Here is a 12,785-nt window from a genome sequence, read left to right as displayed (position 1 = left end):
ATCTTACTCTCAAATGATTTTTTAAATCATATATAGAACATGTTCACGTATAGGACATGTTTATAGCAGCATTATTCACAGTATCCAAAAGGTAGAAGCTTCTCAGGTGATCATCAGTGGATGAATGTTTAAACAAAATTTGATATATACATAAAATGGAATATTATTCAGCCTTAAAATGAAGGAAATTCTGACACATCTACATGTGTGATGTCATGGATGAACCTTGAAGACATTGTGCTGAGTGAAGTAAGCCAGTCACAAGAGGACAAATATTGTATAATTTCTCTTATATGAGGTACCTAGAGTAGCCAAATTCATAGAAATTAGAATGGTGGTTGCCAGAGGCTGGAGGGGAGAGGAAAGCGGAGTTATTGTTAGATGGATACAGAGTTTCAATTTGGGAGGATGAAAAAGTTTTGGAGATGGATGGTGGTGATGGTTGCACAACAATGTGAATGTACTCAGTGAAATGAAACTGTACACTTAAAAACTGGTTAGGGCTTCCCTGGTGGTGCAGTGGTTGAGAGTCCGCCTGCCGATGCAGGGGACACGGGTTCGTGCCCCGGTCCGGGAAGATCCCACATGCCGCGGAGCGACTGGGCCTGTGAGCCATGGCCGCTGAGCCTGCACGTCCGGAGCCTGTGCTCCACAACGTGAGAGGCCACAACAGTGAGAGGCCCGCGTACCGCAAAAAAAAAAAAAAAAAAAAAAAAAAAAAAAACTGGTTAAATTGTAGTTTTATGTCATATATATTTTAGTACAACTTTTAGGTAAAAATAAAACATGTAGAGAGGCGAGAATAAAGGACAAATAGCAAAATGAATAGTTATCTTCTAAAGATACAGATGGAGTTAAGAATGGAAGCAGAGAGACTAATTAAAAGGCTATATAGGGCTTCCCTGGTGGCGCAGTGGTTGAGAGTCCGCCTGCCGAGGCAGGGGACACGGGTTCGTGCCCCGGTCCGGGAGGATCTCACATGCCGCGGAGCAGCTGGGCCCGCGAGCCATGGCCGCTGAGCCTGCGCGTCCGGAGCCTGTGCTCCGCAACGGGAGAGGCCACAACGGTGAGAGGCCCGTGTACCGCAAAAAAAAAAAAAAAAAAAGGCTATATAGTAGTAAAGACAAAGAAAACAGATGTATCTGAGGATGATTTAGGTGGTACAATTTGAGATTAATAGAGTAGTATTTTAGAATCCTCTATCACATCTATCTTGTTAACCAAAATACAATAGATATGAATAGACGCACAGGCTGCTATCTTTGCTTGAGCCTTTACCTGTCTAACACTCATTTATCCTTCATAACTTGACTCAAATGTGACTTCTCTAAGCCCTGCCTGCCTGACCCTTTACACAGTCTCTCCTCTTTCTGCCTCTCACCATTTCCTGCACTGAATTAGTCTATCCCCCTTCTTAGCTGTTGTGCTAGCGTCTTTTGCATTGATGACATAATGTTTCAAAATAATTGGTTTATCTCTTTCTTCCATATACTGAGCTCCTTGAGGGCAGAAACAGTTACTGTATGTATGAATCCATGGTACCCTTCATAGTGTGTGCTCAGTAACTGTTTGAATGGAATCAGTAAGTTATTGAGTACTTATACTGTTTTCCTTTATAATGTTCTGTACTTGCCTCTTTCTTTCCAGGCCCCCCACCCCCTGCTCAAAGTTCATACTCTATTTAAGTAGTCGTGTAATTAGTCTTTCTACTTCTAGTCTGACTCTGCAGTTGCCTTACATTGATGCCAGATTAATGAAATTCTGTGATTTGGAGTGCTTACATAAAAACCCTCCATATCTTCCCATTATCTAAATAATAAAGTCCATATTCACCAGTTAGGAATTGAGACCTTCCACAGTATGTTTTCAGAAGTTACCATGTTTATTTCAAATTCTACTTAACCTACCTAATTAGCTTTATTCATCAAATATTTAAGGACCTGCCTTTTGCAAGGCTTTATGAAGAAAGTAAGTTTACTAAATATGATCTCATCTTTGTGTTCATTTTCCCCTTTCTTTTTACTATTTTATTTCATCTTAGGGGTAAATAATATTGGGCTAGCACTCACCCATATTCATATTTAAGTAAGTTGTTCCATTTGTGTGTGTGTGTGTGTGATATGCGGGCCTCTCACTGCTGCGGCCTCTCCTGCTGCAGAGCACAGCTCCGGACGCACAGGCCCAGCGGCCATGGCTCACAGGCCCAGCCGCTCCGCGGCATGCGGGATCCTCCCAGACCGGGGCACGAACCCGTGTCCCCTGCATCCGCAGGCGGACTCTCAACCACTGCGCCACCAGGGAAGCCCAGTTGTTCCATTTTAAGACAAAACATGAGTGATATAATGAAGTTTAGAATAGGTGGCAAGCCATCCTGCCCATTGTCTGGCTTATTTGCAAAACAGAAACAGACTCACAGACTTAGAGAATGAACTTAGGGTTACCAAGGGGAAGGGTAGCAGGGAGGGATAGTTAGGGAGTTTGGGATTGACATGTACACACTGCTATATTTAAAATGGATAACCAACAAGGACCTACTGTATAGCACAGGGAACTCTGATTGATATTCTGTAATAATCTAAATGGGAAAATAATTTGAAAAAGAAGAGATACATGTATATGTATAACTGAATCACTTTGCTGTACACCTGAAACTAACACAACATTGGTAATCAACTATACTCCAATGTAAAAATTTAAACTGAATTAATTCTGTTTAAAAATATAGAAATTTAATATTATACCATAGAAAGTTATTAATTTATTGTATTAAACCTTTGGAAATCTGCCTATTTTTTCTTCAGCGTAGTTCAACTGTTAACTTTTGAGTTTTACTTGCTATCTATTATTATTTGTTGTATCACTTTGAAACACAAAATCAAAACAAATTTAAGAATACTATATTACACGTGTATTCAAAACTTTCTTTCTGTACTCTCTTTATAGGTTATATGTAAAGTCAGATGTGCAACTGAACTTGACAAACACAAGTAAGTTTCATGAGTAGCAAGATCTATATTTTTTTTCACAGTACACTTCTCAAGGTAGAAGGGCTTTGTAGTTGAGGATGCCTTAGCAGTTTTATAGAAGATCAAGTAGTTAGATTAGTTCATAGGAAGTGAATTGAGTAATCTGGTCTTTCCCCTTCATCAGTATTGCTGCCAAACACCTTTTTATGCTGGTCTGTCACTGGCCCACTTCAGATGTCAGATGTTTTAGTACTGTTTCATAGGGTCCACAAATACTCAAGATAGATTATGCGTTTAGAGTAAGAATATATAGTGCGGTTCCATGAAATAAGTAATATTTCAGTACTGATTCACCTCAAAAATGAGATTGCTAAACCTGGGAATCAGAAGCCTTGGGTTTCAGACCAATTCTCCCACAAACTTGCCAGCTATGCAACTCATCTAACCGCTTGGTACTTTGTTTCCTAAACTACTATAATCCCCTGGATGCATGGATAATTTCAAAGTCCATTTTGGGTTTCAAAGTATACAATTATTATTTTTATTATTTAATCTGAGAGACTATTAAGATCTAAACTTCTCAAACAAAAATCTTTGTACTTTGCATGTATACTTAATAAAGATTGCTTGTTACAGATTACACATTACCTTCAATTTTTCCTTGTGTAAATTACTCCCAAAGGCAAACACATTTTATGATTCCCACTATTGAAAGTGACCAAAATGGAAGATATTAGAATGGCAAATAAATTTCTAGATCATGTTAACTTGGGGTATAAATCTATTTGAACTAGGATTACTTTCATACAGGAAGCTGTTCCAGCTACTTGGTACAGACAGCCACACCTTACCTGAAGAGTTTAAAAATTAGAGGTGGTCCAATTTTTCTTAGGGGGAAGTGGTTAAGCATTTTACTTTGGGAGTAGTTCTGTATGCATAGTAAATATGCAACTTTATAAGAAGATGAGGTATTGATGAGTGTGTGAAACTCTACGTATATTGTCCCTATGTTCCTCTTTAGTCTTGTTTGAAAGAAATGTTTGCTGTAGATAATCAGATGTTCATAAAACTGAACATTGTTTAAAACACATTTCCCTTACCTCTTTAAGTTAATATTAATGATCAATTTAAATTTATATACTGTATATTAATTTTCCAAGCAAATTATAAAAACCTGATAATTCTTAGAATGGAAAGGTCAATGAAAATGTGCTCAGCAGTTACAAAAATGAAAAATTCAGGAGTACTTGAATTAATGTTAAAATAGTCCAATATTATTCTTCCTGGTAGAAACCACTGAATTCAAGTCCACATGAGATTATTTTTAAATGAGTGCTTTAGAACCTCATGCCATTTTTAAATGGCTTAGATACTAATTTCATAATGGTAAAAATATCCCAAGTAACTCTGAGTAATTATTAAATTTGTATTAGATTAAATTACAAGCAGTTTAAACTGAAGGAATTATTGTACTTAAAGTAAGTACACACTAATTCAGTGTTAAGTTTAATTTCTCATTAGTTTTATAAACATCTAATAAACTTTACATCTAATAAACTCATTTTTTTTCTTTCAGAATTCTGTTGCATTTGGGCTTTATATTGGCAAGCCTTCTCTTTTTAGTGGTGAACTTGACTTGTGCAATGCTAGTCCACGGAGATGTCCCAGAAAATCAGTTGAAATGGACTGTGTTTGTTCGAGCGTTAATTAACGATAGCCTGTTTATTCTTTGTGCCATCTCTTTAGTTAGTTACATATGCAAAATTACAAAAATGTCATCAGCAAATGTCTACCTCGAATCAAAGGTAAGTATATTTCTTAAATTTATACTTGAAAATCTAACTTCACATCTTCATCCTATGAACCATATTTTAATGGAAATTTTATAATTCTTTAGAAAGCATTCTGAATGTCAGGTACATTTTTGAGCGTGAAAGAATGATCACAAGAAATTAAAAGGTATTCAAAACTTAGCCCTTACTAAACAATGTTTTTTTTAAAAAAAGCTCATCATGAGCATATTGTATTTTCTATGACTTATATCCTCTACAGTGGAGGCTAATTAAATGATATAAACCAGAATTTATACGAATGTATCACAAATAGTCTAATATACAAAGACATACTAACAACTTAAGATTTCATCAGTGAGGGTGACAGTATTGCCATTAAACAAATTTACCGCATCATGTCTATTGATATTTGGGTTAGCAATGTTAAGATGTCATATTGGTACAGGGGTGTTTATTTGTATAAAGGTTTAGAAAATGTTACTTCACCCCATAATATGAAGTCCCTATGACATTTGAAACAGCTAGTCATATAACTAAATTTATAAAAATGCCTTGCTTCTCCCTTTCCTTATACTTTGGGACAGTAAACAAAAGCCAGTGTTAACCTATTAACAGAAAACCATGCATGTTTCTACTGTTGTTGATTGACAATGTGGTTGAGTGATGAATCAGTGTCCCAGTGTATGTATGGCATTGGATGTGGGGTATAGATGTATGGATATTGGCTCATAGCCCATCGCAGGCTTAGTTTCTCATCTATGCTTCCAGAGTTGTGTTGGGCTCGTTGGGCTTATGTATACATACAAGCTTGCTTTAATGTGGCATCATTGCCTAGTCACTGAAGATAAACAAGATAGTGTCTTAAACAGAACAGTCTTCTGAAATATTTTTAGACTTCTATATTGTTATTATCCTTAATATAATCCTACTAAAGTTAATTAAATGCATGGTAATTAACTTGTCCTTTAAGTTTACGTAGAGATGTTACCTTTATTTTTTAAACATATATCAGTAGAAATATAAATATAGAAATAAAAATAGAAATAGAGGAGAGAGAGAGACAGACAGACAGACTTACTTTCAACCCATTAATCTCACCCGGAAAATTATTTTATTCAACTTCTAAACCTTTACTTCCTAAAAGTTAAATATTTTAGCTAACTCTGGCTTCAGTTTCAGTGTGAAGAATAATACACTCACTGTCGTTGTGGTGCATAACCTTTTGGTGTAGCAACAGCATCTTTTTATAGTGTGATAACATTACCATAGAATCCATACCTCTTGTTGTCTAGTGATAAAGCATACACAGATGTGGTTGAATTTAAAGAGCTTCTTTTCTGAATACTTAGCAACTTTCTAAGTTTGGTTTTACTCACTCTTATATAGATCTCTGAATAGAGTTAAGTTGCCAGTCTCAGGAGGGAAGTTCATCTGATAACTCCTCCAGAATTACTTCAAATACCTTTCCCTCGCTATCATATGAAAGGTATTAAATTTTAAATCTACATGGATTCAGAATTATCTAGGGACACTACAGAGAAACATTTTCAAATACATACCTATAAAGGTAAATATAATATGAGATATTAGATTATTTGTATTATATGTTCTGTAGTTCTTGGTCTTCTAATTAGGTTATAAACTTCTTTATTCAAGTAGTATGTCATCTTGCTTTCACAGTCTCTTTGTAAAATCACTAGGCTCATTTTTGTGTTTTGACTTCTATAACAACATATAGTCATGGCCATTTCTTTTATTCAATCAACAAATGTCTGTTGAGCATTTATATCCTCCACTTTCAAACTGACCTTGTTTCTCGCTATCTCTCAGAGAGTTTCCTTAAAGTTCAGACTTCAGTCTGTTTTTCTCTTTATTCTTCCCTCCTTCTTCTACACATTTGGTGATAATGAGATCCTCCATGATTTGTCTCAACCAATCTTACCTACCTTATTTCTACATGGCACACAATATGCTTCCCTGTCTGTATATCCTTAAGCTGTTTCATCTTCCAGGAATGTTTTTCCCTCCCAGTGCTCTATTCCTGTTTGTCCTTATCTTACCCAACTTTAAAGGCATAACTCTAATGTTACCCCTTTTTATGACCTCAATTTGGTCCCTTCTCCTCCATCTCCAGAATAAAATTTAGAAATAACTCTCTATCTGAATCTTTTAAATTTAATTTTATTCTTTTAGCAACTAAAACAGTGCTGTGATTTGGTTCTTTTTCAAAGTAGCAACTCTAACTTGCGTTTTAAATATTAGTTATTGTCAATTTGAATAGTTTATTTCTGCTCTTTCATTTTTAAATTTTTGTTACGTTGTTCCATATCTATGTTCTTATATAGATACTTAATTTATTATTTTGTAAACTAATAAAGGTATTAAGAGCAATATGTTTTCTCAAGTACTGCCTTGGCAGCTTTCCATAATATCGTTATATTATAGCAACACTCTTATTTAACAAAAACAAAGAAAATTTTCCGTTTGGATTCCAGCCATGTCTCAAATACTACATATTTACACATCAGTGCAAATTACACATTATCTCTACATATAGATAGATACTATCTCTACACTCCCTTTAGTGGAAAGTCTAAAATTCAGATATCTGTCCTCTTCAGGCCCCCCAGCCTCCATAAGAAATTATCAGTTTTACCCTCTGCTTGATTGTTCATGCATACGAATGTGGCCTACTAAACAATGTAGAATTTCTGTACTCCAGGTTCTTGTTAGAAAAAATTTACTATCAACTGCTAAATTCAAAGGCTTAATTGCTGGAAAAATTACCTGAAGGATGTACAGTCTGTCCATTTCCCTGTCTATTCCATATCTTCTCCTCTGCCCAATCCAGTTCATTAGAGTTGTATTCTGAGACTGCATTGTGCCCTGGATAGAATTGTCTTTCCCAACATATACTGTGACATTGTGCTTTGGCCTACGTCAAGAAATATGTACGAAATTCTTGTAAGAAACATTTATCTTAAAGTCTCTACTGTATTATGTTGTTAAGGATATTGTCCATACAATTAACGTTCCCTAGAAAAGATCTTTTCCTCCAATTCAGTACTAAGTAAAACATTATTGATTAAATTCTTCTTTTCCCTGGCGACTATGTTGTTCAGAGGCAAATATGTGACTCACCTTTATATCAATCGTAGATGACCTTATGATACTCATTTTTGGTTCTGGGTCTACCTCTAGTTTCATCTCACTTTCTTACCCCACCCCCGCACATTCCTATGTTTATTTTTTATTCTGTGTTTATCTCTGTAACTACTTCAAATTCTCTTTTGCAATGAGGGTGATATAAATAAAAAATGGGATTGGATATACTTTGGGATATGTTTATATCTCTTTTTCAGGTATATTGATTTTTTAATTAATATGAAAAGACCTTAGTGAGAGACAGTATGTCATAGTGATTAAGAGCTGGAAACCTGGGATCAGAGAGATAAGGATCTAAATAAATCCCATCTCTCCTGCTCATTGGCTGTATGACATTGCACAAGTAACAGTACATCTAAGCATCACTCTCCTGATCTGTAAAATGGAAATAATGACAGTATTGATCTCATAGGTTGTTTGAAGGTAAAAGTAGTACCTACCTTATAAAGGTGTTATAAGAATTTAATTAAAATGCATATAAAGTGTTTAGTATAATACCTCGCACTTGGGAATGAGCTAACTTACAAATGTTAACCATTATTATCCTAATGTGTACTAAGGGATGGTAATGTAGCTTCAGGAAGTTCTTGAATACCTGAAATTGTTGGCAAATTGTATCTGGAGACAGATTCTGTATATGTAATCAAATTCTCAAAAGGAACAGTGTAAAAGAATAAGGATTACTGAAGAACAGGATCTCTCTTTTAAATAATTTATTATAATTTTATTTGACTCTATTTATATCCCATCCCACACAGATTTTGTAAGGGTTGAAGTCTCTGATAGATTACATTTCATTGTTTAACTCATTTTTCTTAGAAATTTTTGGAACATGTATTGTTTAAATTATGTAATGGCCTTTTTATTTTTTTTCTTTTCTTGATATTAGCTTTTAAGTTTTTGTCTATTGCTGACATTTCAAATGTGTCTCATTAACTTTAAACAAAATATTATAGTTTCTTTTTTTACAAACTCTTTATAGGGTAAACAAATAGTTTATATTAATTGATATGATTGTTTGTTGGTATTGATCCTTTTCTCCCATTAAGGTTTTTGGGTTTTGGGGGGTATTTTGTTGTATTTTTTGCGGTACGCGGGCCTCTCTCTGTTGTGGCCTCTCCTGTTGCGGAGCACAGGCTCCGGACGCGCAGGCTCAGCGGCCATGGCTCACGGACCCAGCCGCTCCGCGGCATGTGGGATCTTCCCGGACCGGGGCACGAACCCGTGTCCCCTGCATCGGCAGGCGGACTCTCAACCACTGCGCCACCAGGGAAGCCCTAAGGTTTTTTTATTGCTGTTTGCTTTGCCTTTATTTGTATGATTTCTGTGGTATATTTGAATTTATTTACTTTTATCAGAATTATAATATAACTTTTAACATTAAAATGCATACAATAAAATTATTTTTATTCTAATATTCCTTTCCATTTTAGAAAAAAATAAGCATATTTATAAGAATATAGGAGACATATCATTTTTAATGGAAAAAATAACTGATTGGCACAAAAAGGTATAAACCAATGGTAGATGCTTAGTCCCTATAATGGCAAGTTGGAATTATCTACATGAAAGACCACTCAAAGGTGGGGTGGGAATAAAAGTTAAGCTTTCAGGCTTACATCTCTGGTCAAGGACACATACAATTTTATACCTGGATAAGAGTGTAAAAGGAATCATTATCTGACTCAAGGTCAGCTTATCTCCCTGCCCAGTTAGCCATTTACAAATAATGCATTTTCTCTCTCTCTCCCGAATGTCTAACAGTTTTAATTACTATATAAACCTTTCTGTCCCATGTTCACTCAATCCTTGAGCCATATTAATTAATGTATTAGGATCGGTGGCATCATTAGCATCTTGCAGAGACACAATAACATTCAGCTAAACTACATTTTTTTTTTTTTTTTTTTTTTTTTTTTTTTTTTTTTGCGGTACGTGGGCCTCTCACTGTTGTGGGCTCTCCCACTGCGGAGCACAGGCTCTGGACGCGCAGGCTCAGCGGCCATGGCTCACAGGCCCAGCTGCTCCGCGGCATGTGGGATCTTCCCAGACCAGGACACGAACCCGTGTCCCCTGCCTCGGCAGGCGGACTCTCAACCACTGCGCTACCAGGGAAGCCCTAAACTACATTTCTGATCTTTCATGCAGACCAGCTGATCCTATAAGACTAAAGGAGTGTATGGTAATTTAGGCCATAATTAAAGAAATAGGCTAAAATGCCAAGTGTCTCACTTCCACCACCCTGAAATATGACTTCACCAGAATTTGGTGAGGCTGGTGGTAAAAAAAAATAGAGGCTGCATCATCCTCTGTAATAGGAATGACCGCCACCTTCCCAATATTCTGTTATAATTTCTCTCCTGAGTCACTGGGATTTTCTTTATCTATCTTAAGCTGTGGTACTTCTTTAATTTACTGCTTTCATTACTCCAGTTCTTATACCCCAAGCCTTATTTCCTCTTCTGTTCTATTCTGTTGCTGAGCCAACCCTCCATGCACTTGTCCCATTTGAAAAATCCCTGCTTACAACCCTGGGTTTATATCTTTTATCTACTCCTAAGCTCAAGTAGCTTTCCCTTATACTTCTAGACTCTTTTACTAGACCAGCCAGCATTTTCAGAATTTTTTATTTTTCCATGGTTATAAGGTCCATCCACTAAAAGTCATCTATTCTGTAATGGTAGGGTCATAGGAGCCAGAGATCTAATTTCATTGTGTCTTAGCACCGTGAAACTCTTTTTGAGACTGTTTTAGGCCTTATAATTATCAAAATACATTTTAAAATTTACTAATTGAGACGACCTTATTTTCTTATTTTTGACGCTTAGTTTGGCATTCTAATTTCAAAATGGAAGTAGCGTTTGTGAGAGGAATTCAAAAACTATGTGCAGGGTTCTACTTCTGGTATTGGCTGAGTAGCTTCCATTGGACCCAACCTTCTACAGAAAGCAAAGATAAATTTTGGACAAAATATAAAAAGTACTGAAGGAACTGGAGAGCAAACCCTTAGAAGAAGGAACCGACACTGAGTGAGTTTCCTATTTTTTACAGCTTCTAGCCTGAGGTAAAGTCCCATCCATGGGGCAGCCAAAACTTGAAGAGAAACCTGCTATTTTACTTGCTTGAAGAATCATAGGACAAAATTCAAGAAACTATTCCAGATGGAAAGTGAGTGGGAAATCTCGGGAAGAAGATAGCCAGATAGAGGAAGCCCCAAATTCTGATTATAAACTCTGCCAAATTTTTATCTGATACCTGAACTAAGCATGTGCAGGACATACTCCAAGCAGCATCACAGTTAAGGGTAAAGAAGTTGAACTGAGATTTCAGCTGCTATCCATTCATGGGAGATAGTTTGGGGTTTGAGTTTAGCCAGGTTAATTATTTGCTAAAAATAAAAAAAAATTAAGGGAAAAAAAGAAAAATCAATACTTTTCAGAGGACTATAACAGCATCCAGACTCTAAAACATGGCACTCACAATATCCAAAACATAATCCAAGGTCTCTAGATACATGAAGAAACAGGAAAAGCTTAACTCATTCTCAAGAACAAAAATCAAAACTCGAAAAGCAATCATTGGTGGCAGTCCCCCACAGATGACCCAGATGTTGGATTTATCAGACAAAGATTTTATAATATGCTCAAGGATGTGAAGGAAAATATACTTGAATGAATGAATAAATAAGAAATCTCAGAGAAATAGAAACTATTTTTTAAAACTACCAGAAATTTTAGAATTAAAAAATACAATATTTAAATAGTCACTAGTTGTGCTTAGCAGCAGATTGGAGATGAAAGAAGATTCAATGAACTTAAATCAACAGAAATTATCCAATCTGAAGGACAGAGGATATTGGGGGTAAAGATGATAATAAAATGAACAGAGCCTCAGAGCCAAATTATGTATAATTGGAATTCCCAAAGGAAAAGAGGGAGAAAATGAGATTGGAAAAAAATATTTAAAGAACTATGAACTAAATTTTCCAGTTTTGATGAAAGACATAAATTTATAGTTTCATGAAGCTCGACTAAGCCCAATCAGGATAAATATATAGAAAATCTTACCTAAGTTCATTGTACTCAAAGTGCTTAAAACCAAAAAGAAAAAGAAAATTTTGAGAGTAAAGAAAAATGACATATACATAAGGGAACATTGATTCAAATGATCACTCACTTCTCATCAGATATAATGGAGCCAGAAAACTTGGAAACAATATCTTTGAAATGCTGAAAGAAAAATGCTGTCAACTCTGAAATCTACATCAAATGAAAATATTCATAAAGAATGATGAAGAAATAAAAAAATCTTCAGATAAAAGAAAACTAAGAGGGTTCATTACCAACAGACCTATACTATACTACACAAGAAATGCTAAGAAAATTCTACAGACTGATGGGAAATAAAATCGGCTTGGATTTTAGCTCTTCAGGAAGGAATGAAGAAATAATAAATATGTGGGTAAATATAATTTCTTAATTTCTTTAAAATAAATGTGACTGTGCAAAGTAAAAATTTTAACATAATGTGAGGTTTACATATGTAGATATAATACATAATTCTCTATATAGTATATATAACAACTATAGCACTAGAGCATCAAGGACAGGGCCTATATGGTTGCAATTCTTACATTTTACATCAAGTGGTATGATATTAACTATTGCTTAGACTGTGAAAAGTTAAGGATATATATTATAATCCCTAGAGCAGTGATTCTCAAACTTTTTGGTCTCAAGATCCCATTACACTCCTAAGAATTATTGAGGACCCCAAAGAGCTTTTGTTTATGTAGATTATATCTACCTATATATACATTTTATTTAAAAAATTGAGAAAATTTAAAAATTTTCATTTATTA

At 35.3% G+C, this 12,785-nt stretch overlaps 1 protein-coding gene across 1 annotated transcript in view; it reads left to right on the top strand.

Annotated features, from left to right (window-relative positions):
• GPR137C (G protein-coupled receptor 137C) overlaps nucleotides 1-12,785 on the top strand; it is a 55,568-nt gene that overhangs the window by 27,744 nt on the left and 15,039 nt on the right. The window contains exons 2-3 of the mRNA XM_059057175.2: nucleotides 2,944-2,987; nucleotides 4,543-4,771. Of these exons, the coding sequence (XP_058913158.1) occupies nucleotides 2,944-2,987; nucleotides 4,543-4,771 (273 nt within the window). The remainder of the gene's footprint in view (nucleotides 1-2,943; nucleotides 2,988-4,542; nucleotides 4,772-12,785) is intronic.

The sequence above is a fragment of the Kogia breviceps genome, chromosome 3, assembly GCF_026419965.1.
Source record: "Kogia breviceps isolate mKogBre1 chromosome 3, mKogBre1 haplotype 1, whole genome shotgun sequence".
NCBI classification, from domain to species: domain Eukaryota; kingdom Metazoa; phylum Chordata; class Mammalia; order Artiodactyla; family Physeteridae; genus Kogia; species Kogia breviceps.
This window is presented reverse-complemented; position numbering and strand designations above follow the sequence as displayed.